This window comes from Gracilinanus agilis, chromosome 2 (genome assembly GCF_016433145.1).
Source record: "Gracilinanus agilis isolate LMUSP501 chromosome 2, AgileGrace, whole genome shotgun sequence".
Taxonomy (NCBI): domain Eukaryota; kingdom Metazoa; phylum Chordata; class Mammalia; order Didelphimorphia; family Didelphidae; genus Gracilinanus; species Gracilinanus agilis.
Window position 1 is genome coordinate 302,506,192 of NC_058131.1, and position 27,668 is coordinate 302,533,859.

At 33.6% G+C, this 27,668-nt stretch overlaps 1 protein-coding gene across 2 annotated transcripts in view; it reads right to left on the reverse strand.

Annotated features, from left to right (window-relative positions):
* PHKB (phosphorylase kinase regulatory subunit beta) overlaps positions 1-27,668 on the reverse strand; it is a 231,915-nt gene that overhangs the window by 137,019 nt on the left and 67,228 nt on the right. For both annotated transcript variants that reach the window (XM_044664172.1, XM_044664174.1), the window contains exon 7: positions 11,842-11,957. In XM_044664172.1, the coding sequence (XP_044520107.1) occupies positions 11,842-11,957 (116 nt within the window). The remainder of the gene's footprint in view (positions 1-11,841; positions 11,958-27,668) is intronic.

A 27,668-nucleotide genomic window follows, 5' to 3' on the forward strand; every position in this document is an offset into this window, starting at 1 on the left:
CTCCCCCAGAGACTGAGTACCCCCCTGCTATGCCTCCCCTCCCTTTCCCTTTTCTTCTCTTCAAGTGCTCCTACTGGGCTGCTGGGCAGAGGGATGGGTCAAATAAAAAAAACAAACATCTTCAGGATTAGGGTTAGGGTTAGAAACAAATTTAGGGTATGGGTTTGGGTTAGGAGTGAATTTAGGGTTAGTGTTAGTGAAGGATGTAACCCAAGTGCTCTGAGCACTATACTCTCCTCTCCACCAGCTCTGCCACCTGTGATCCTCCCACCTTATCCCAGACAGGGGAGGGAATAAGCTCTCCCATTGGGCTGCTGGGCAAAGGGGAGGGTTAAGTGAAAAAATTTCCTCAGACCAGAGGAAACAGGGAAGGGAGTAGCTCTGCCAGAGTCCCTCTGCCTTTCTAGTGATGAACTCTGGAAGGAGATAGGTACGTGCCCACAGAAAGGTCTCTGCATGTCCTTTCTGTCACACATGCCATAGGTTCACCATTACAGGACAAGACAATGAATTGAGACAGGAGCATTAATAGGATTCTGCCTTGCACATGAAAAGGAGTGTTTTTTAACTGATTAAGAAATTTGGCAAGAAAGGTATAAAAGCTACTGTTTAGGGGGGGAAAAAAGCAAGTTTTTATAGAGAAGATTTAGGAAAAAATGTCTTTTTAAAGTACAAGATAAACGGGCAATTAGGTGGCTCAATCTATAGAGAGCTAGGCCTAGAGATGGAAGGTCCTGGGTTCAAATCTAACCTCAAACACTTCCTAGCTGTGTCCCTGGGCAAGTCACTTAATCACAATTGCCTAGCCCTTACTGGTCTTCTGCTTTCGAACCAATACTTAGTATTCTAAGATGATTCCAAGAGAGAAGGCAAGGGTTAAAAAAAATTAAAAATAAATTTCGAGGTCAAAAGCCAAGGTTATTATTTACCTGAAATTCAAGAAACAAAGGAAAAGCTGTTTTTACCTAAAAGTTTGAACAGGGACTCAAAGAAAGAACAATCAAATAACTTAAGGATTCACAATCCCTGCTATCAAGGAATTTACATTTTAATCAGAAGGGGGGGAAGCATAGAAAAAATGTCTATAGACAAGTAAAATACAAGATAGAAAGTGACAGATACACCATGAAAATCTAGAAATAAATGGAAAAATAGAGAACACATTCACTGGAAGGGATGAGGAAAAACTATACAAAAATTGTGTTTGGACTTAAGTCTTAAAGGAAATAAAAGATTATGAAAGGAAACAAAGATGAGGGAAGGTATTCTAGGTATGGAAGACAGCCTGAGAGAATATTTGGATACAAGAGATGGAATATTAAGTTTGGGGAACAACTAATAGTTAAGTTTAATTTGAACCTGGGAATGCAAATGGAAGGGAATAATTTGAAATAATACTAGGGAAAAAAAAGTAAACTGTAGTCACATTATAGAAGGAGAAATTTAAGATTATGGAATTTATATTTTATGTTAACAGGCAGCTGAGAACTAATTTCGGTGTTTGAGCAAAATGACAAGCACATAGATAGATGTGCTGCCAAAAGAATGTTAAATTTCCAGTGTGAGCATTTACACAGAAATTTGCAAATGCTACAAGTTGGGGTTTGATTTATTTTATTGATTGTCTAGAGTTAAGAAAATAATTTAGAAAATATTAATAATGCAGATTAAACTTAAAGGAATGTCAAACAAACATGCTTTCTCCAGAGAGTTGGTTGTAAAACACTTACTTATCCTTGGGGTCAAGCCTGTTCTTTTATAATCAACCAAGATTTATAAATTATCTACTCTATGCCACACACAATGCAAAGCAATGAGGATATAAAATAAAAGTCTGTCTTATCAAGGTGCATATATAATACCAGGAGAGACATTATATACATGTGTGTATCATTATACCAAAATATTTCCCAAAGAAAAACAATGTAATTTTGAGGAAAAGGTTACAGCAGCTGGGGAATCAGGAAAAGTTTCATTATATAAAGTCTTGGAAATTATATGAAAGAAAGATCAAAAAGTGGAGAGCCTGGAAGAAGAGAGACCAGTTAGAAGGCTATTATAAGAGTCCAGATGAGAGCTGATGAGGACCAAAACTAGAGTGGTGGCAGTAAAAGCAAAGAAAACAGGGTTGATTTGAGCTATGTTGTGACAGGACTTGGTAAATGATTTGATTAGAAAAGGATGGATAATAGGAATGAGACAAGTATAAATATCCAAAGAACTTTTATTTGTGTTTACTTTAGGCCATATATTTCAACTCAAAAAAAAAAAAAAGAAAGATCTTCCATGGATTAATTTCTGGTGCTAAATATTATCCAATAATTTATGGCTATTGTGCAACATTTTTAGATTTACAGTGGTCAATTTCATTCATTAGATTTTCATTGTGTTTTTTTTTAAATTGGTAATTGAAAGTGTTATACCCATAATTAAGGGACCTGTATTAAAATCCAAACTCTGATTCTTTAGACAAGTTGCTTGACCCATCTTAGCCTTAGCTTCCTCATCTGCCAAATAAGGATAATAACACCTGCACTACTTATCCAACAAGATGATTATAAAGTCCTTTGTAAGTCTTAGAAATATGATTTGATTTTTTAATTTTGATTACAGGGGGTATAAAGTAAATCTTTAGGTTTTACAGTTACAAAGTAGATGATCATTAATTAATAGGAAGGAAAAATTAAGCATGAGTTACTAGGTGGTAGTAGAGGAAGGTGAAAGGTATATGGTAGGGAATTTTGACTTTAAATGATCACTCTATTACAAATATGAATAATATAGAAATAGGTTTTAAACAATGATACATGTATAACCCAGTGGAATTGCTCATCAGCTCAGGGAGTGGGGAGGGAAGAGGGGAGGGAAAGAATATGAATCATGTAACCATGGAAAAATACTCTAAACAAATAAATAAATAGTTTTAAAGAGTTGATAAAAATATAAAAGTATCAAAAGAAAGAAAATAAAGAATTTAAAATGGTATATATGAAGTGTAGAACATGTGTGGGGAGAAACTGTCTAGAATAACATAAGACAAGATAAATAAAGAAGTAGGAAAAAAAAACTGGAAAGGCAAATCAAAAGTGTGCTGCTAGAGACAGCCTAAGGAGAGTCAGAAAAAGAAATTTAATGTCCTAAGAGAAGCTAGAGGAGTACCAGCTGAAATGGAAAAGATGATCCAAAGTTAGTTCAAAATCAGAAGACAAATTTTGAGGGGCAGAGCAAGGCGGCCCTAGGTGTACAAATGAGACAGAACAGCATGGTCATGGTACACTGGAAAGAGTACTGAATTTGAAGTCAGGAGATATGAGTTCAAATCTCGACTCTTTTACTTACTACCTGTGTGATCTTGGGCAGGCAAATTCATGTAACTGGTTCTCATTTCCTCTAAAATAGGGTCAGACTAAATGATCTTTGAGGTCCCTTTTATCTCCTAAACCTTTGATTCTAAATTCTTGTATATCTCTACTGCATTCCAGAAGGTATAGCACCATGCAGATCCTTCATCAGTTTCCTGTCTACTCCTCTAGGCAGAGAGGTATAAGAGTGCCCATAATGAAATATCATGGGGCAGCCAGACCCAAGTATGTTACCATACAGTCCATTTGTTCTTCCAAAGGCATAGAAACAAATACTTCATTATATATACACATATACATATGTATACATATATCTCACATACATGGATATAAACACATTTTATATCTCTGTATGTACTGTGTATATATACGTCTTACAAGAGTGTAGTAGAAATTAGACTATATTTGAAACGAAAGGATCCTATTCTAATATTGGCCCTGACAGTTTTCAACTCTGTGACCTCAAGTTATTTACCCTTTCTAGGCCTCAGCTTTTTCCTCTGAAACAAAGGGTTTGAGTAGATGATTTATAATATTTCTTGCAGATCTGAACTCTGATATCATCTTTACTACACAGAACTAGGAGGGAAATGCCAGCCCCAAACTTTATTATTGTCATAGCACCTCCTCCAGAGGTGACAGAAGTCTTAGAGCACACCTGCAACAATGGAATCACATGTGCTTGCTGCTGAAAAGGAAGGTCCAGTTTTGTGTATGTCCAACAGACAAGACATATAAACTGGTCCAGGATATGGCATAGAGTTGAGCTCAGATTTACTTAAAAAACAAACAAACAAACAAAAAAACTTACCTTCCATCTTAGAATCAATACTGTATATTGGTTCCAAGGCAGAAAAGTGTAAAGGCTAGGCAGTGGTGATTAAGTGAATTGTCCAGGTTCACACAGCTAGGAAGTGTCTGAGGCCAGAGATGAACCCAGGACCTCCTGTATCAAGTCCTGGCTCTTAATAATTCACTAAACTACCCACATATCCCTTGATAGACTTTTTAAGTATTTAAAGGAAAAGAGAATTTGAACTGCACAAACCAAAAGTTGGAGCAATGTACCAAGAACAATCAGATGGTCAATGTTGAACATGTCAAATTTTTCATCCAAAACATTAAATGCAAACTTTATATTCTATTCAACGTAACTTTTGAGAGGGAGACAGATATTGCATGCTAAGAAAACAGTAGTTATCTGTTAGACCATAAAGCAAAATCCCTAATCATTCACTTGGTTGAATTGCAGCAGCTACAAAAGAACAAGTTGAAGTCAGTTTCTTTCATACCTACTTTGCAAATTTAATGGTAATATTCACCAATGTTTTTCTCTACTTAGTGCAGGTATTGCAAGGTTGCAAAGAAACAGAGGTAGTTCAAATAACTTATAAGCAAAGAAGTCAGAGTAAAACTAAACCCAAAACAAGTGGCTATAAAGAGGCAGTTGAAAAAAATCTTTTAAAATATCGATTAGGCAAATATTTCCAGTGATATTGTTGTCAGATGTCTCTTCTTGCCAAAACAGTGGCCTAGAGTTCTCAAAGACTGTGCCAATGGAGTGGAAATTCTGGTAGGTCCTACTCAGACTGGAAAAGCTTTGAGTGTGGAACTGTCTCTTTTAATCTCCAAGGGCCAGAACAGTTATGTTTTAAGAAGCTAATTATTAAAGGAATTGCCACTGGGTGATTTCTTATTTTGATGAAAGGATGAAAGAGTCATAAACAGTACTGGTATTTTAGGAGCAATTATGCCAAAGAAACAACATCTTTTGAAGTAGAAATACTTTGAATCAGAAAGTCATGCAATTGTGTATCACTTCTGTTAAAGACCACATCACTTGGGGTGAGGGGCTTGGTTTCCTTATATATCAAATGTGGAGATAAGATGAAGTGATCTCAAAGGTCTTTTTGCTTTAGCAACCCATGATGCTGTGATGGTAAGTGAATTAATTTTTGTCAGATTTGAGCTACTTGTTTCCTTATGATTTGGTTGCCAGCTTAATTTGGGGGATATGATTCAAGTTGACAAAAATTCATTAAGAATTCCCTATATAAAGTATGAGCAGAAAAAATATGAAAGGACTAAGGAAACAATCCTTAAAGCTAAATAAGACCTGAGAGATAAAACATTTTTTTGTTTTGATCCTTACTAATAATTGTATTAGGTTAACTTTATTGCCTCAGTAAGGATGACATACTAAACATCATCTTCTTTTTCGGAAAATAAAGAATTTCCTGAAAATCTTCTGGCTAAACATAAAGATAGAAATCATAATTATGCATGCCTAGTGATGTAGTTAAAATGTATTTGTATACTTTTATTTGTAATAATTTTTGTATTTGTAAATATTGTATTACAATACAAATTGTAATATTTGTAAGGCTTAATTTGTATAGGTCTCAGTATGTATTTGGGAAGCTGGGGTTTTGGTGACGAAGTCTTCTACAATAGCTTAATTTCTTGCACTTTTGTTTTTTTCTTCCAGAAGTGAAGAGGAATGGCTTCCAATTAATATTCTTCTTTGACCTTTTGACAAATATCTTCAATTGTGCTGTGGTGACCTAAAATTGATACTTTTATTTTAAACTCTGACATCTCTTCTTGAGTATATAGGAGATAAAGATTTATTCAGCTTACTCTATAGTTGAAAGGAATTATTTCTTTGGCATAAATTTAGGAAGTCTTAGGAAATAGGTTTACTTTCTTAAGTCATATACAGGAATACTCATTAATTAAATACTCTGTGATTAAAAAGAAGTGAAGTTAACAAAGTAACAAGTTGGCATAATTCATAGCCTACAGTGTCTCATTTCATGAATTTAGGTCTTCTTGACTTCAACTCCAAAGTTTTACACAGACCTTCCTATCTGCCTTGTGCTATCTAGTCTCCTTGCCTTAGGACATTTTGTCACATATCCCTTTTAATGTTATGTCTTAATATTTCAGTTCTTGTGGGAAGAAAGATTATGGCTAGAAGTGCATCCCTTGACAGATACTATCGTGTGCACAAAATCATAGGCCCTCCAAATAATCAATATATTATATCAATTTGTAAATGTTACTAGATTAGTAAAATGTTAAAGGGAGTGCTTAGACCTGAACCAAACCTCTCTTTTTAAAATAGATGTTAATGGCTTCTATCTTTACATTTCCTAAATTTCCTTTCACATGAACTCCTCCCAGAGAGCGATCCTTTATATCACATAATTTTAATAAAAAAAATAAAGAAAAAAACTCAGCAAAAATGAGCAAAACAATTTTTAAAATCTTACATTATATACAATGTTCTATACTTGTAGACTCTCACTTCTGCAAAGGTATGAGGAAGGTATTTTACAACATTCAATAACGACTATTTTGTGATCTTTCTACTTAAATTGTGATCATTGTCCATATTGTTTTGATTCTTCTTACTTTGCTTTGAATAGGTTGGCATAAGTCTTTGTATGATTCACTGTATTTATCACATTTATCATTTCTTACCTGAGCACTGGATTTGAAGTCAGGAAGACTTGAGTTCAAGCCTTGATTTGGATATTAAAGACTTGTGTGACAAGTCACTTAACCTCTTTCAAGCTCACTTTTATCACCTGTAAAATGGGATTAAAAGCATCTACCTCTGATGAGGATCCAGTGACATAACATATGTATAGTTCTTTGAAAATCTTAAAGAGCTGTATAAATGCTAGTTATCACCACTATCAGCATCATTACATTACATTAATGTACCATAATTTATTTAACCATTTCTCAATCAATTGTCACCCACGTTGTTTCTAGCTCTTTAATATGTTTTTATATTGCAATCATCAAAACAATCTGGTACTAGCTAATAAACAGAATGATAGATCAGTGGAATAGACAATTCCTATATAATACATGTAGGAAATGACCATAGTTATTCAGTGTTTGATAAACTAAAAGATCCAAATTCTCTAACAATTATTCAATTCTCTATTTTCCTTTGTTTTTTTCTTTATTCATTTTGTCCAATTCTGAGATAGGAATATTAATATTGTCTACATTATTATATTACTATGTATAATGTCATCATACAATTTGGTTCTTTCTGTTTTGAATTTATATGCTATGCCATTTGAATAACATAAATTTAATATTGATAATGCATTAGTATAAAGTTCTTTTAAGCATGCCATTTCCTTGTTTATCTGTTTATACAGTAAATTTCCTTTTTTGATTCTGATAGTATAATTATAATTTCTGATTTTTTGATTCATATAATGCATAATAAATTTATTTAAGTCTCTCACATGTATTTTATATATATCTTTGCATTTTAGATATCATTGGGGTTTCTTAGTCTTTTGCTTTCATTTTGTTGGTTTGCTTAATTTATTTACATTTAAAATTATGAGTTAGATTTACATTGTCCTTCATTTGTATTGATAGTCTCTCTTTTAATTTGTATCTCTTCTTATTTTTCCTCTTCTAAGTCAGTGCTTTATCTCTACAATTAGTTCTGTGTAATCTAATTTAATGTAACCCTATTCCCACAGACTTCCCCCCCTCTTAATTTCTCTGTCCAATTTATTAACTCTTTTCTTAGTACTGAGTTTTATTTAATTTATGGATTTCTTTTTATTTTCTTTGTATACAATTCTTCTTCCTTTTCCCTCTCAGTGAAGTGATTATTTCAAAGTGCTCCCTGCTTTTCTCTCTGTCAAATTTATTGGTTAAGTTTGTTTCTGATGTTCTGAGGGCTTTGCTTCTTTTTTAAAAAAGAACCTTATTCTTTCCTTTTTTCTGTCTAGTCCAGTGGTTCCCAAGTTTTTTTTGGCCTACTGCCCCCTTGCCAGAAAAAATATTACTCAGCCCCCTGGAAATTAAATTTTTAAAAATTTAATCGCAATTAATAGGAAAGATAAATGCACTTGTGGCCATCACCACTCCCCTGGATCGCTGCAATACCCACCAGGGGGTGGTAGTGCCCACTTTGGGAATCACTGGTCTAGTCTGAACTTTAATTTTTTAATTTATAGTTTATATCTTTATTCATTCCATTCTTAATTTCTTTGTAGTCTTCAAATTAAAGCATCTAAAATATGTCTGAATTCCCTCCTCTAATTTCTTTATTATTGAGCACAATAATCACTACTATTTATATAACACTTTAACATTTGCAAGATGCTTTCCAAATATTTCCCATTTTATCCTCACAATAACACTAGAAGGTAGATGCTGTTATTATTTCCATTTTACAGATGAGGAAAGTAAAGCACAAGAAGGATAAGTGACTTGCCCAGAATCATACAAATAGCATCTGAAGCTGGTTGGGATGGATTTGAACTTAGGTCTTCTTGACTCCATCTCCATAGTTTTACCCATAGTTCCTCCTATCTGCCTTTGTATCACCTAGCCTCCTTGTCTTAGGAGATCTTGTCAGCTTTTTAATGTTGTACCTCAATCTTTTAGCTCTTGGGGGAAAATATTATGGATAGAAATAAACCCCATCGCAGATACTATCTTATGTACAAAGTTATATGGTCCATTTTTTTTTTATCATAGATCCTCCCAATAATCAAGACCAGGCAATTTCTTCTTTAAGTCCATGCTCTCCCATGCTTATGGATTCTGTTTGACCCAGGAATTCTGATTTCACTTCTCCCATAGCAAGATGCTATCCATGGAGGAACAGTAATTTTTCAGAATATGTGATCTTCCTGTGCACCAAATGTCCCCAGATAAAACTCATTGTAAGGTCCCCATTTCTTAATACAAATATATATATATATGTATATATATTTCTTATTCCATAGAAGGACTCATAAGTGGAAGTCTATCCCCACATATGGTTGAACCTTCTCTCCCCTCTTTTGCTATCATTTCTTCCTTTCCCTTTTGCCATTTCTCTCATTCTCTTTAACCTCTCCTCTTGCTGAGACTAGAGGACTTATATACCGTGTTGCTCACCCATTTCCTTGTTTAGGATATAAAACACATTCTTTTCTATGATCCACCTCCCCTCTCCCCATATATCTACTCTCTCTCTCTCTTATTCTTCATTTCAGTCCCACAAAATATATTGATTCACTTGAAGGGAGGTTGCGAAGTTTAGTTTATAATGTCTCAGGTCTGCTACTTTGCCACAACTTCTTTAAATTCCACTTTCATATTTCCCTCCCAGATACTTTTAAAATAATGCCTGAGTGGCCCTTATTTTGTTTTATGAACCCCAAAGTCTCTTTCTTTTTAAAAAATCTCTAGAAATGATGTCATTTATTTCACTACTTATTCTTTCTTCTGTAGTTGTATTTCCTTTATTATATTTTGTAGTTTGTATTACCTTTCTTATATTTTGGTTGTTCAAGGTGTTTGGAAGTAAAACATTCTGCTTATATCTTGGAGAGGGATGAAGGGAAAGAGAATGAATACCTCAAGTGCCTCTCCTGAAGGTCCCTCTCTTTTTCTTAACTGATCAGTAAGCTCAGGTTTGCTGGGTATATTAGTTTGGGTTCCATTTTGAGTTTCTTCCTGTTTCAGAATTTATTATTCCATTTTCTTCTGTGGTTTCTTTTGAGAAGTTTCTTGAATTTCTCATACTGTAAGTAACACCTGCCCTATGGTCACTTCTTCTGATTAGCTGGTTCCTCTAAGGCAGGGGTCAGCAATGTATGGCTTTTTCTGCAGGAGCCATAAAGACAATTTTTTTTTCAGGTGCTGTTACAGGAGCGCGCACTGTGAGCACTGTACGGCTCTCACGAAATTACATTTTAAAAAATGTGGTGTTTATGGCTCTCACAGCCAAAAAGGTTGCCGACCCCTGCTCTAAGGGCTGCTATTTTAAAGAGGATACCCAGGCCAGAAGGGTTTTCACTCTTCTCCAGGCTACAATCCTGACTCTAGGTTTCCTTTACCACACATGTCACAGAAAACGTTTATAATTTTGGTCCACTTTCTAATGGCTTATCTGCCTGTACTATAGGTTTTTAATTGAGTTTTTTCATCCTCTTTAGTTTGTGGTTTTAGTCCTTTTTCCCTTACATTCCTATCACTCATTTTTTTAACTCTACTCCCTGTGATAGTGGGTATATATCCACAAGGCTTAACTCAGTCTCCTTTCACATTGAGAGTCCACTGGCTTTGATCCCTTTCTTTTTTTTTTTTTAACCCTTACCTTCTGTCTGAGAGTTGTTTCTAAGTATCATCTCCAAGGCAGAAGGAAGTTAAGGGATAGGCAACTGGGGTTAAGTGACTTGCCCAGGGTCACAAAGTGAGGAAATGTCTGAGACTAGATTTGAATCCAGGACCTCCTATCTCTGTGTCTGGCTCTCTATGCAATGAGTGAACCGGGTGCACTTCTTTGGTTTCTTTTTAAAGGTCCCAGGTAGATTTCACTTGCCTTTCCCTGATGCTAAATGTAGCCATGTATGCTAACCCCTTGCCTAACCTTGCTCAATTCCATCCTGGAGTCCTATCTGTTCTTTTTTTCTTTTTTTTAATGTGAGGTAAGAGCAAAGCAAGGTAGGTGTTCTGGGAAGCTTCCTGCACCCTTGGGGTTTGGGAACACCTAGCACCTTCCCATGTGGCTGGAAAGCATGTTACAACAAGGTACGAACTGAGAAGTGAGAAATAAGTTCCATCAAAGTCTCTGCAGTTTGAAGGGAACCACTGTCTAGTATCAAAACCCAAGCCAGTGGGTTGGTTTGTGCATCTTGTCAGAAAGTGGAGGCTGATGGGAGATGTATTCTTAGTGTATTAATGATTAGCAATCTCCAGTGGCAATTCATAAGGCTCTTATCTTAATGGGCTTCTTGATTTCTTATCTATGGATTCAACTCTAATTGTTCTACATCTGCCATGTGATTTTCTTTAGAGTTACTGGGGACTTGAAAAAAGGTTCTAGTACTCCATTTTATTTGTCATATGACCCAGAAGTCCTTCCCTTTTTTAAATATGAGAAAACTGAGGTCAGAGGAGTGAAGTCATTTGCCCAATGTAGTTTGTTGTAGGGTCAGGACTTGAACCAGGTCTTCAGATTCAATATTTTCTGAATATTCAGCCTCCTCACCATCACATTAAGTATTAAATAGGGGTTCACATTAGAATTTAATTTAAAATGTGAGGTGAAATATAAAATCCATTATATTTTCTTCTTGGGAAATGACATACCTAGGTTTTCAAAGAATGTTATTTCAAAGGGGAAGAGGAATAATTGAGAGAATTCAACAAGAACTTCAAATGCTGGATCAACTGTGGAGATTGAATTCTTTAAGCTAAGAAAGGGAAATTCCAGCTTCTTTGCTGAATCTGTTTGAAGACAGTGAATTCAGCTACTAGAGCACTCAATCTGGTACACTTCCTTTAATTTTAAGTGAATTTCATCTTCATTATGTATATAAAAATGAGTTGAGAAATTACCATAGAAACTACTATTCTGATATACTCTTTTGATTTTCTATTCATATTCAAATTCTGTAAATTTAAATCAAACAGCACTTAGAACTCTGGAAATTACCTCGAATGCAGCTCAGTGCTACCATTATTGTATTTGCTTCCTCTTTCCCAGATACCAAAGTCAGGTACACGGTAGACTCTTTCTACACAAAAAACCAGGTTTTGAATGAAGGCTACCTAAGAGAAAAAGAAAAGAAAAATGAAAGATCTTTTGGCAAGCTTAAAAATGTACTTGCCTCAAGTTGAATTTTATTATAGGTCTCTAATTTGTACTCATAATCCTGATTGTTCTAAATTTTAGAATTCTTGTCAAATTAAGCATATTAGTGCACATCTGACAATAATAAAGCAATATGTAAGGACCTTCAGGAATCAGTTGCCTCAAACCATGAAAGAACCTTAGTATTCAAAACTAGGAACAGACAAGAAGCTGCAAAGAAACAAATTTTCCCTTGATATAAGGAAAAACTTTCTAACAACTAAACTTCAGAGTAAAAGATCTCTAAATCTCAAGACCCTTTACATCCTGGTTGTCCTTCAGCTTAATCTTTTTTCATAAAATAAATTGCCCAGAATTGAAAGTGGTATTTGAAGTGTGATCTTACTACATGGAAATATTACCTTCCTAGTCCTGTTTATATACCTCTTAACATAGACCTATGTTCAAGTCCCATTTCTGGAACATGATGCGTGACCCTGGAGAAATCATTTAACAAAGCCCCAGCCAACTCTCTAAGATTTTAAGTTGTAGTTTTCTAGTATTTGAGAGTTTCCAGAATACCTTACACTAGTGAAATCAAAGGTCCACATTAAAAAAATGAAGTCTAAGACTACGCTTTTAAAACTACTTTACTACATTGTTCTTTTATACATAAGTTTCCAGGCCATGAAAACACCCAAATCTTCTTTCACATATGCTGTTAATTATCTCCATTTCATTTCTGGGAAGTTAAGGCCATCTTCCACACTGATATCTGACTAGTACAATGGTTGGCAAAAAGAACTTAATACATGCTTCTTGACTTAACTTTTGGGAGTTAAACACTCAATCCTTCAAATCTTAACTGTACATTTAGCTGAAATTTCTATCCTTTACCCAAGAATATAGTAAGACTCTGTTTAATGCTTTCCTAAATCTTAAATAACAAATATATACATATATGTTCATATATGTATACATGCATGTTTATAGTTTTATAATCTGTCCTTATCATTTTGCTCTTGAAGTCTTGTTGGTCATTGTGATCAGTTTTCTTTGCTAAATGTTCACTAACCATCAATCAATAATCCATTCTAGAAAATTTTCCAAAGAATCTAAGTCAAACATGTGGCCTAAGATTTTCAGGCCCCAATTCCCCCTCACCATTTTTTTAAAGAATATCAGGATATTCTGTCTTTATTTAATCCTCTTTTTTCTTTCCTATTCTCTACAACCTTTCAAAAATCACTAACCATTACTCATAAGTTATATTTACTAAGTTTCTCCTTACCCTATAATTCATCTTGATCTGATGACTTGAATGTTAGTGCAGCTGGGTACTATCTAGCTCTCTAAGTCATCTTATGCATTACCTTTTCTATATATCTGAAGAGTAATCCTTTTCCTTCTTTGATCCTCTTTAGGCTGTTTAAATGCACATATTTTTTATTGTCCTTAAATTTCCATGTAAGTCTAAGGTCATGTAGGGCTTTAGCACCTAAACCTGATACCTTTGGGTAACTCCATTTTTTCCATTGTCAGACTTGTTTCTCTGACTTCAGAATTTCATTCTTAAAAAATGTCTAATCCCTCTTAGGCTGACACTTACTTTGCAGTATATTAGTGTATAGGATTCAGTTTTAGTCTTTCTACCCTTTTATATCTGTTCTTCTCAAAGCTAGAACACACTTCAGACTATTTAAAACTTTACTTCTTTACATAAAACTCTAAGGTGAACTACTCACATCCTTAAGGAATTCATCATTTCCACTACATCAACCAGTTCTTCCTTTATGGTGATAATCAGATTTAGAATAGAATTTCTCCTTTTTGGGCCCACATTAAGGAAACTAGAGAAATTATTAACTGTTTGGCTTTGAGAAGCAGATGTCCAGATAGTTGAATTCTCCTTTATCTCCTGTACAAGCAATCTGTTCCCTTAACTTCTCTATTTTTTCCTTCTCTCTAGTTGGTGTTTAGTATACGCCAATGACATTATGACTTGTGTTTCTGGCTTCATTGACTTTTACCCATGGTTTTGTGATTTTCCATCCTTTTCTGATTCCTAGATTTCCTTACAAAATATTTCTTCATACTATACAATGCTCCACTTCTCTTTTTAACCCAAACTGTTGCTCACAAATAAGGGCCATATTCTAGCCATGGATTTCATCCCCCCAGGTCTCAGACAGGATGAGGTCAAATTTGCCTTCTTGTTTTAAGATCTCTAATTCATCTTGTTACCTACCTCAACTTTGTTCTATTGAGTAAGAACATTCAAATCCAAGGGTTTTCTTGCTGGTGTTCCTTCTAATGCTGAGATTATATAATTTTGTGAAAAATCAGCATGCAAAAGTTGAAATAATAGTGACAATTAGACAGATTTTGGAATACAATCCATTTTAGGTTCCATCTGATCTCTCTTTTTCAATAGTAAACTCTTCATAAGTATTGCATTGCTATACTTCCTCCTTCAAATTCCTATCTACTCATGTCTTTCATAATGACCTACTTCCCCTACTACCACACTAAAACTGTTCCCTCAAAAAATACTACTAATCTCTTCTTTCACCAAATTCAAGTCTTTTCTCAATCCTTAGCCTTCCTGAGCTCTCTGTAGCATTTGGAACATGACCACACACTTCCTGGGGAAGAGGGAGAAGTTCTCTCCTCTATTGCTTTTAGTGATGATGTACTTACCTGCCTTAGCCCACATATTTAAATTACCCTACAAATTGCTGCAAGATCATACAATATAATACTCATCAAATCTTAGTTTAAAGGGACTTCAACTAGTATCTCAACAAAAATTGTCTCTGCAATTATAATAGATAGGGTCATCCAGTCTTTGTCATAAGATCATGCCATCCTCATTCCCCCATCCTCTACAGTGAACTCCAGTGACTCTTACTCCCAGGATAAGATATTAAATTCTTTGGCTTCCATTAACTCTTTAAAACCAGGACCCATCTAACTTCCCCATATTCTGACATTCTTCTCTTCTTTACAGACTCTATAATTTAGTTATAAAGACTTTTTTTGTTTCTAGAACATGATTCTTCATCTCTTGTCTCTGTGAGTTTGCATGCACTGTTCCCAACACCTTGAATACCCTTCTTAATTCCCAACTTTTGGATTTCTTAACTTCTTTTAATATTCAGCTCTGAGGCCACTTTATGCTGGAGGCCTTTTAGAACTCTCTCCACCCCCATTTGCTATTTACCTTCCATCTTTTCAATCTTAAATGCTCTGATACACACACACACACACACACACACACACACACACACACACACACACACACTGTCTCCCCTATTACAGTGTAAGCTTCTGGAGGAAAAGGTCTGTTTTTATTTTACCACCTACCCTTTAAAAAATTCCCTGTACTTGGCTTAGTGTTTGGCACATACTAAGTGCTTAATAAATGCTAGCCATTTAATTCCATGGATGGTATCACTACCCTCTTAGTCACCAGGTTCAAAAACTTAGAATGATCTCTAACTCTTTCCTTTCATTCATCACTCCACCCTTTAATTGGTTGTCAAATTCAACTGGACTTCTTACACTAATAGTTTCATCCTACTTCCATGTCTTACATTTCATTCCCTCCAGTCATAATTGTCAGTACTCTAGTTCCTACATCTGATTGTCTTGAATGCACAGGTTTGACCACATTACTTCTCTGCTCAGTGTCCTTAATGGATTTCTAAAGAATAAAATAAAAACTCAGTCTAGCATTTAATTCTCTTCATAACCTGACTATTGTTATCTACCATTCTAGGCTTATTTACCATTATCTCCATTTATATATAATATATTCCATCAAACTCAACTATTAGTTATCATTTAAGGCAATGATATCTCCCATCTCTGGAGTTTTAGTGACTGTCCTTCTTGTTTGGAAGACACTTCTCCAAATTTACTAATAAACTAATAAAATTTCTCCTTTCCCTTGGAGCTCTCTGTTCAAGTGCTGTCTCTTCCACTAAAGATCTTCCAAATTACCCACAGTTGAAAATGCATTTGATCATATTTTCTAAGAACATTTTGCTTGGATTCTCCTTTGTTGACATCACAACTTGTATTACAATTACCTATATAAATGCCATTTCTTCTCTAGATTAAGACAAAAAAGTTCTTTTGAAAATCTTTATTTTTAGAATCATACACATTGCATTTTTGTTAAATATTGATTACATTTTTGGTAGTATGGTGTACAGGATAGGCCAATCAACTTGGAGTCTGAAAGACCTGGGTTCAAATTCTGCCTCAGATATCTAATAGTTAGGTAACTTATGGCAAGTTACATATCTTCTCTATCCGTCACATATAAAACAAGAAGGTCTCTTTTAGTTCTAAATCTATCCTTTCATTGTTTTTCAGTTGTTTGAGTCATTTCTGACTCTTCATGACCTCATTTGGAGTTTTCCTGGCAAAGATACTGATTTGTCATTTCCTTCTCCAGTTCATTTTCTGTATGAGGGAACTGAGGAACAGGGGTAAGTGTCTCGCCTAGTGGTTACTAAGTGTCTGTGGTTGGATTAGAACTCAGACTAACTTTCAGACTCCAAGCTTAGCATTCTATCTACTTGCACCACATAGCTGGCCTATATCTATTCAATGTTCTATAAAAATGTTTCCTAATTATATAAAATGCCAACATTTTGTTTAAATTCTAATATATGTTCTTGTTGAAATAATCCTGCCACTGATAAACAGTGCTTGTATAAATCTTTTCATTCTATGTGATTTTTAATCCTGTTCTTCAATATATCTATCATGGAAGATCAATCATATGTGTTAGAGGTTATCTTCTAGGGGTCAATTTTTTTTTAACATTTCTAGTAAAAAATTGAAGCCCTTGAATCATCCATTTGACTGTCCCACCTCCTTTTCTTATAGGCTGCCTTAATGAAATATTTTAGACTATTTCCTGGACTAAAATGATTTTGTTTTTATCAGAGAAAATGTCAAACTATCATGTATTCTCCTTTCCTTGGAAAGTTATCAAAGATTTTCTCCTTAGGCAATGAAATTGTTATAAGTGCTATATTACAGAGTCAACAGGGGTAAATTTGTCCAAAATTTAGGAACTTTAACCAAAGGAGGTCTCCATAAAAAAAAAAAAAAAAAAGAAAATGATGGAGACTTATTAAGATTGTACAGAAATATCTTATAAACTTTGGCAAAACTAGCATATTCCAAACAGCAGCAAAAGAATGTTTTTCAAATGTCAGATGACTACAGAAAATATCAAAACTATAAATATTCACCAGATTTTTAAAATTTTTTAAGCAAGCCAGGTCAATTTTTCACAAGATGGCTATCAAAACAACCCCTAAATCTGTCCCTTTAAGTTTTCCAAACAGTCAAGAAGAGTATGATGTATCAGAATTTTCCAAAAAAAGCAAAACCAAAAAAAATCCCCAAACTATCTGAAAAGTATGCCATTAGCAGAAGAGATACTGAGCTATATTTAGTATTTCTATCTTATCTGTAATCAGTATTGCACTCACATGACACTTAGAGGCTGAGGCCAATATAGGACCATGTTCAGATTGCTTTGATACTGCTGAGTAAAGGCTAGGGATTTAAAAATAGGTGACTTGGACTACTGGTAAACTATTTTTTCTGTCACATCAGGAACTAAAAATAGTTGTTTATATGTAAGCACAGACTAATCAGAGAAGAAGAAAATATGCTATTAACCAACCTGTCTAAATTCATATTGCTTACTGAACTTGCTTCTCTACTTTCCATATACACATGTTAGTGCAACAGTAATTCTGAAAACATTTTTATAATTCATAAGCTACCTATGTTACATATTAGAGAATATCTCAACAAAAGGCTTTCTAGTTAGTAAAGCTAACATTTTAATTCCCTGGCACTCTCATTTTGACAACTACCAATAAATCCTTTTTTTCAAAGTAGGCATTCTGCTGTCTAACCAGGAATTGTTTTTTTTTTTTTTTTTTTTTATACAATGGGCAATTTACAAGTAAATACTGTATTCCTTATTTTTGGTTGGGCTCCTAACTGATTTTATTCACTAATACTTTTAAGATTTAGTGGCAGAAAATGCTAAAGAAACTGCTATATCTTATGGCCATAGAGTTAAATTAGGCAATCAAGAGCTGAAGGTACTTTAACACCCAAGCTGTCACTGAAACTCTGCAGTAGTATTTCATAATGCAATAGTTACTATCTCAATCTCGAGTAAAGCCTTGTAACAAGCAGATCAATTGAACAGAATACTCATCTTGCCTCCAACTGAAGGTTATTTCATCACAAATGGAGAAACGATTCCCCAAGCATATATATGATTAATGTACTAGATCAGGGGTTGACAACCTTTTTGGCTGTGAGAGCCATAAATGCCACATTTTTTAAATGTAATTTCGTGAGAGCCGTACAGTGCTCACAGTGCGCTCCTGAAACAGTGCCTGAAAAAAAATTGACTTTATGGCTCCTGCAGAAAGAGCCATATGTTGCGGACCCCTGTACTAGATTCTTAGAGTTATCAAATGTAAAAAATAGTATTTAAGCAGTAATGTCATTATACTGTTTAACTATTGGGATTATGGTCCTTTTTTCTCCAGTGGTTTCTATAGGAGATACATTTATATTACTCAGCTATCACCTTTACCAAAACTAGAAAGTTTCAGAAATTTTTATTTCAGTTTTGCTGTTATGATATGGCCACTGTGGCTTACTCAGTTTCTTAAAATTATGGCTTCATATGCTTCCAAGTTGAAACTGCCACAGAACAATTAGGATATGGTCCAGGTCCTGACAAAATCCCTCTTCCTTTAATCCTGAAGCCATCATATCTTTCTTCCCAACTGATCTAAGAGATCTCTGCCATGCATAATGCCCAAGATCATAGCATCAGGGCAATGGATGCTGTCCTCAACCCTAACTCAAGACTAGTCTTCTCTTTCAACTGAATACTCTGGAACCATTTTTTACCCTTAAAACAATTCCCTTTCACACTAGATTTATTTCTCATGAACTTCTCCCATCCTCTGGTTTGGTGAAATGTAACATTTTCTTGACGTTATTTTATTACTTATATTTCTCTCTAAGATTGACTGCTCCTTCTCTCTCGCCTACTGACACAAAAAAGCAAGGAACAGGACTTGGCATACTCAGTCTCCACTCATACTCTTTCTTTTATCATCATAGCAACAACCATCTCTTATCTCCTTTAAAATTCACCACTATACTCTAGCTAGATTCTTATAGTTGTCATTTACGAACCTCTGAATAACTCTTGCTCACTACCAATTTAAGTCCAGTACCCAAGTCTTTTTTTCCAATATAATCACTGCCACATTTTAACATTCCAGTTTCATATTTCCTCAACCTTTTAAATTCTTCTTTCTCAGGTCTATCTCTACCCTACACAGGAATGTTTATACCCATCATCTCCAAGCCTAGCCCATTATCAAATATTTTTTCAAGTGTAGAAATGTCTAATTATGGCTTTTGTATTTGAGGAAGAGGATCTACATTGAGAAAACGGGAATGAAAGCATGATCCTGTTCATACTTTAAAGAATATAAGCTACTAAAGAAGTCTTTTAATTCATTGTAATCTCTGAAAGTTTCTAAAAAATGAAAATGAAATGAAATGAACAATACCTTGGGTCATAAAACCTTTTCCAGAAATTGTATCCTGAATCTAGTTCAGCTATTAGTGTGTATGGTGACATTAGAACACTCTGTAGCTCAGAGTCCCATTGCCTTCCCTAAAATACATACATATATGTATATATACATACATAGACATACATACCTCCCAAATCTTTCAAAATCTTTCTTTTTGGGGGGGAAGGGGAGGCTTGATGCAAATACCTCAGAAGCTATTCATAATTTTTCTGCAATTTTATGTGTGCTTAATATATATAGTGCTACTTGGGTTAATTATGTATATAAGCTCCCAAAATCCATTAAAATATATTAGTGAAAGGACATGACTAAATTATTCAAAGCTAATTGTGCATCAATCCTAATCTTCTAGAGTTCATCATTGAACATTTTAAGATGTTTCTCAGTATTTTATTTCAGTGTTCATCACATGAATATTTTCCTTTGATCTAGTTTAAATCATTTAAATTTTAATTTAAGCTGTTTCCCTACACTGTCAGGAATCTTATAAACTGTGTATCTTCCTGCACCATATTTTGAGTACCTCTGTTGCTTTTCTTAAAACACCATCCTGTTTCTTCATGTCATACTTAAAATTTGGGAACAAAAATTAAAGACAAAAATATATAACATTCTAACATGGCACATTGTATTTAAGTATTTATATTCCTTTGTAATGGTGTAACAATTGTGTTTTCAAGGGCAATATTTGAAAGATATGATTAGCTATTTACAAAGTATTCTATTTTGTTATATAAAAGCTGTAATAGAGTAGGAAAACTCAATAAACAATGCCTACATGAAACCTCTTCATAAGTAGCACCATCGACTAAATGAAACCATATATAATCTGCAGTTATAACACCTCAGAATAACTAACTCTGAAGTGTTAGCCTTGAAAAATACAAAGCTAAAATGGGACAGAAAATGTGAGGTGTAATCTTACCTTTTCGTTCACAATTATCACTGAATTAATTAATACTTGAAAATCTTCAATACCATTAGATCAATACAAAAATCATACTATTGGAAATTATGAGTTTATCCCTTTTTGTGCTGATGAAAATATTGGGAATTTATATGATTCTTAAATCCTCTTTCTTTACATAATCTGTTTGACCAGTCAATTATTCTATGGATATCCTTACAGATATCTAAAACAACATGTAGTAAGCTCCCAAATCCCTTCAATTATGATAAACAAAATATGATAAAATATTCTTTCATTCACAGTGTCAAAGAATGGTTAATTAATAAGCTGTGAACGATATTTGAAGAGGTAACAATAATTTTAAAAGATAAAAAGGGAGATTTTGTGACTTTACAGGTTTCTCTTTTGGGGAAGTTATATAATAATAACAATAGTTGAAATACATATAGTATTTTAAGCTTTGCAAAGTGCTTTACAAATATGATCCCATTTTATATTCACAAGTCTGAGAAGCAGACATTAATTAGAATAATCCTTTTAAAGAAGAAGAAACTGAGGCACACAGATTAAGTAACTTGCCCATGCTAACACAGCTAATAAGCATCTAAGATAGGATTTAAACTTAGGTCTCCCTGACTGTAGGTCCAGTACTTTATCCAATGAACCATCTAGATGCCCCTGAATGCTTTCAGCTCATACAATATTTATAAAATATTTTTAAACTTATTTATTTATACATTTGCTTCTGAGATACAAATGGATATTTCAGATGAAGAGTCAGGGTTATGGACTGCTAGCAATGAGTTATGTGGCAACTACTTTTAAACAACCACTTCAAAAAGGATTAGAATCTGAGGCTATATCCAGGTTTCTTGGCATTTCAAACTGTTCTGAATGCATTCATTAGATAAAATGGTTTGTGACATCAAGCTCTAATGTAGCAGGAAGCAGAATAACCTCTCAGTTGCACCAGTACAATCAGACTAGCGTCTTCATTGTTATTTTTAGAAAGAAGCATTACAAAGTTGTCAAGTAACTTTTTCTGTATATTCTGTCTTTAATATAAAAGTGAATTCTGAAGAATCACTGTAACTGACAAGAAGTTAATTTCATGAGCAAGGGAAGGTGATATAAATTGAAACAACTTGAAAAAGTAAATTTATGCCACAACTAGAGTTAACTGAGCTCCTGAAAACAACTATAAAGCAAAGAAGCAAAATTTATGAAACATATTTATTTGTGAGGAAGATTAGGAAAAGCCAGAGAGATGAAATTCTTTTCATTTTATTTTTTAAAGTGTAAACTAAGGAAAACAAAATCAGAAAATTTACAAATGAAGCACTGCTGAAACAGCACTATCATAACAACTCATATTTAAATAATATTTTGTTTGGAAAATCTTTTACCTACAGCGTTTAAGTGAGGTTCTGGACTCAGTCTTTCTGACTTCAAGTTCTGTACAATCTATACTATATAGCACACAGCCATATACCCATATACTCAAGCAAAGTGAAAATATCAATAGACCTTCATGACCCAATTGCTATTTATAACTTGAAAGAAAGAAAATCCTGAAGAATTCCATAGCAGATCTAAAGTATTTGGCAGTTCACCAGATTAAGGGAATTGTTTGACACTCAGAGACCATAATATTTTAAGACTCTACCAATGGTAGCTGTGTAAAAGAACGTTTTACTGATTCAGCAGAAAAATGGTTCTGTCTGGCAGATGATAAATGAAGCAGACTATTCTCTAAAGAGACCCAAGGATATCAAGATCATGATTTGACCCAAGTAATTGGAGTACCCTACTTGAGTTCTTTGCTATCTTTTTCTAACTATGAATGTATCTTGCTCTTGACTTCTATTTTTTTAATTTGAATTTATTTATTTATTACATTAAAATACCAAGGTAACTCCCTCCACCCTATAAAAAAGGCATCATTTGACAAAAAGATACGTAAATATAAAACTGTCTTGCTTATTTCTATTTATCCATTCTTTCTCTGGAGTTTCAAATTATCAATTTTAGCAAAGTAGCAGGATACAAAATAAACTCACATAAATTATCAGCATTAGGAATATACTTGATCTTGCTTTCTGTTGAGTAAATGTCAGTAATCAAATTTTTGTCATCATTTGGTAAATGTTTCAGGCTTAAAAGTCAATGGTGTCACTATGACTGATTTTATGTAAATGGGAAGCACACTAATGGAAGTTCAGGTGCTAATATAAGAAGCAGTAGGAATATATTACCCCTACACTAGGTTTAAAGAGATAATTGTTAAAAAAAATATTGTGCAGTAGCTGCATTATAATGATTGTAGTTGGTCACAATGCTAGGGTATCACTCCAACCTATTGAAGTGGGTGTAGATAGGATTATTTAAAAAGTCAACCATAGTAAGAAAGAAGGAGAAACTGGAGAAAGTCAAAAATAAGTACTATGCCTCATTATTCCTGGTCTGTAACTAAAAATAATCATTTATAAAAAGATGTCATTGAAAATTACTATATCTGTCACACAGTTAAGAGAAGCCCTTAAAATTACTATATTGTTCCAACAATTTAAAAGGGATATACAAAAAATGAGGAAAGAAGTAGATCTTAGAATCAATAAGAAGTATTGGTTCCCAGCATCACACAGCTAGGAGATTTCTTAGGCCAAATTTGAACCCAGGACCTCCCTTCTCTAGGCCTGGTTCTCTTCACTGAGACACCTACCTGCTCCCAAAAGTAGATACTTAAAAAAAATAAAAGATAGGTATCTATATAGTAAAGTGGATAGTGTACTGACATGGAGCCAGGAAGATCTGATCAAAATCTGACCATAAAACATTCACATGGTATGAGATGGACACTGGGCAAATCACTTAATCCTCTGAGTCTCAATTTTCTCATTTGTAAAATGGGGATAACAATAACACCTACCTCCCAATATTATCGTAAGCATAAAATGAAATAATATTTGTAAAGGGCTAGGCAAATCTTAACCACAAACATGCTGGCTATTTTTACTATTAGTTAGTATTACCTTAAATTCAAAATAGTCCAGAGGACTCCATTGACAAAATTTGTTTTTGAAACCTTCACTTGTATTAATAGTATTCTATATCTACTCTTTTCCCTTTCAGTAACTGACTTTATGGATGCAATCATTCAAAATCCATTTGCTAAGTGCTTACCATAATTAAGAACAATATACTTATATCTATCTAGAGTGATGGCATATGGCATGCCATGAACATATTGATAACCTCGATTTGGATTATTGTAGTACATTGTTCTTCAAATGATACATTTTCTGACTTTCCTTAATTTTTTCAAATTAAGTACCAGCAATCAAAATCTGGTATGGTCAAATGATTTTTTTGAATAGTCAATATTTGTCTATTTGATAATTTTCAGAATCTCATAATTTACAAAATCTTTACAATATGGATTGCAATGGATTTTCCTTTGTCCTAATGATTCTTCAGGTAATAGAGCCTAAAAAGGGGCTTTGGATAATTTTCATAAAGAAAAACAAAGCCTAAATAATTCCTGAAATCGACTACTTTAAAGATGGATATTTTTAATATAGCAGGGCCTTGATAACTAAAGATGAAAATTTCTTAACAGAATTAAAAGAAAAAAGTACAATTGATATATGAATCATTGCATTTCTAGGCATCATATCATTAAAAAAGACATCATTAAAAATACTATTTCAAGTAGCATTTATATTATCAAATTCAAAGCATTCATATTAAAACTTTCTCAAAACCTGAAATATATAGCAATTTCTGGCTAAATAAGACTATTCGCTTTTTATTTGTTTTTACTATCTCAGGAACACATTTGCTTTGGGAAAATGGGTCTCTAATATAGAGCCTGCTCATGTTGAATTGCCAAAAGACTATTTCTACTAAAATTCTGTCCTTGTATGCCACTCTGGTCATATAAAATTCTTTCTAGTGATATTAACTCACATTTATATAGCACTTTATAAAGCTTTATAAAACATATTCCTGAAGAAGCAGATATTGCTGGTATTATTTTCCACCAGTAAGAACAGAGAATACTAAGGTTCAGAGAAGAAAAGTAATTTGTACTCAGTCATACAATAAGCAAATAATAGAGCTAGCATTCAAATTCAGCATTTCTTCTACTATTCCATGATTTCTTGAAAAAAATTGGACTGTCATTATGAAGGACACAGACAAGGCAAGAAAGACAAGAAAAACACTTCAATTTTTATTTTGATCAAACATATACACACCATTTTTTATCATTGGTTGAATGACCCAAGTCCCGATGACTTTACAAAGAATGAGCAAAACCTAAAGAAAGTAGTAGATATGTGGGATTTTAAAAATTCCTGAAGTTTAAAAGAAAACATCTGGAAGGGGAGCTTTTCCTTTTAAAAAGGTTTTAGATATATTTCTTTTGCTCATTTGCATGAATATTGAAACTATGCTACAGATAGCCAGTAGTTTATCTTTCATATGTAGGGAGGGAAAATCACAATGCCCAAAAGGAAAAAAGAAACAGCATCATATTCTAGTTAAAAACTACAGTCACCCAAAACTTTTGTGGGGAGGGAGAGGAAATGATAGAGAACCTCTTTTCTGAATAATTCAATTACCTTCACAGTTAGAGAATTCATTTGTGGAAGTTTCTGTCCTTACATTCTGAATATAATAAAGCAGTTCATTAACTTTCTTACTCTCCAATGTAAATGATAGATCCATTAATCAATGGAAAAGCAGGATGTTTTAATTATACAAGGTGTAAGTTTAATGCAATATATGAGCTTTCCAAATGAAAAGAAAACAAGACAAGTAGGCAAAATGCAGAAGTGGGTTCAACCTGGTCTTTTTCATTTTCCTCTTTTTTTCATACATGAATGAAAACATATCTGCTCACCTGCTAATCTATTTCCTAAACTGTATGGAAGTGACTCTGATTCCAGAAGGTGTCGTGAGGGAATATGAGTTCAGGCAGATATTAAACTGCAAAAGCCTTCAAATATGGGCAAAATGACTCCAAGAAAATACCTATTTAAGTTTGGAAATGCTTCTTTCAAGAAGGTAATGAATTTCTCTACTCATAGAAGTAACAAAACCAACTATTAAGGTAAGAGAGGAATTATGATCTGTATCAGTAGAAAGGGTAGACATAGTGGTAAAATGACAAACATGCTGAAGGCTTTGAAAAACTACTAAAGAAGCATTTTTATTTAAACATTTAAAGACATTCACAAAATACATATGAAAGTTCCCAGTGGAACACAGTTCTTGAAGGTTCATTGATGGATTGTTGACTAAAGGCCATCAGCCTGGCTGAGTGTGGCAAAGTTCATCAAGAAAAAGTTTACCACCAGGAGATGGGTTTTTTTGGTTTTTTTTTTTTTTGGTCACAAAAATCCATAGAACTATTTTCTAAAATGATGTGGGTTTACTTTTCCTTGAAACTAGGTAGAATTATTGACAGGTAATGGAGAAGGGTAAGAATCTCAATGTGTACTTGATTATTCAGTCAGTCATATACTAAGTGTTTGCTGAATGAACAGGACATAATTTGGTTCCAGAAGGGATTGCAAAGCAAGGAGAATATTTGGACCTTATTTTCAAATATTTTAACATTCTAAGAGGAAAAATTATTATTGATCAGCAATGTATTGGGTGCTTAGCATTGTATGATGAAATGATCATCCAAATTGAAGATATTAATATCAGGACTACAAACCAGGGCTTTTCCTACTGTGCCATGAGGCCTTAAACACAAGCAAATAGAAGAACAGAAGATTTCAGAGTTTGAAATGATCAACTAACTAATTTCCCATATTTTATGAATGAGGGAACTGGGACCAAAAAAGATTAAATCATTGCTCAAGAACACAATTAAAAATGATGGAGCTGAACTTTGGATCCTAGTTGTCTGGTTCTGAATCTACTGTTTAACATTTTGTTGGAAAAATGTAAACAAATCACTGAATATCGCAGTCTGTCTTCCAATACAGTAATGTGAATACACACATACACATATGTATATATACATGTGTACACACAGAGATACATGTATGTATATATTCACACACATATACACACATACATACTTACAAATTCTTTGAAAACAGAGACCTTGTCTCTTTTCATATTTGTATCCCCAAAATATAATAAATTCATGTACACATATTAAGTATTTAATATGTTATTGAATTAAATAAAACCAAAGCATTTATTTGCCTGAAGAGAATGCAAGAAACATCCACTTTAAAAAATTCTTCTCTTATTAAAGAGTTTTTCATTTACTATTAGATCATTATTGTATTGATGATAGGAGCTAAAAAAAGATTTAACAGATTAGAAACTACAGCTTCAGATATTTAAAAATGAGTGTGCAGGAATTTTTCTTTCTTTCTTTTCCTTTCTTCTTTTCTTTTTCTTTTCTCAGGACTGCTCCATGCCCTGACAGGTGTTTAATGAATTGAACACTCTCAAGTATGTTGAGTATTAGAAAATTACTCAATAAATCAATCAGTGAGTAGTTATAGATGGCCAGTTGTAACAGGGACTTCAATTTCCTTAAACCAGAGCACTAAATGTAGGACTTTATAGGGGAAAAGGAAGCACATGTCTTTGTGAAGTAGTTAAGTCTATATGTGGTATAACGAGCATTTCTCTTCATATTAGCATTATAAAGACCTAAAAAAAAAGGAGTATGTTATTTGTCTTTGGGAAAATATCAAATACTTTGCTGGTGTCCAAACAGCAAAAATAAGAACACAATATGATAGCAATAAAAATATGCTTTTAACTTTAAAATCCCAAGCAAAAAAAAAAGCAATGGAGCATGAGGAAGAATATGAGAAGGAAAAATCTAGTGGAATGACTGCCATTTTATCATCATTAAATTTTGAGAAAGTTACAAATTTTTATTTCAGACCATTTTAAATGTAGTCTTTACAGAAATAAAATCTTACAACCTGTTATATGTTCTGCTTATTTTTGGTGTGATGTTCTAAAAATATAAAGACTTTCTTCCTACATATCTCCTGATGAATGAACATGTGAATACGAGAAATAATTCAATTTGATGTTATACCAAATAAGTCAAACAAAAA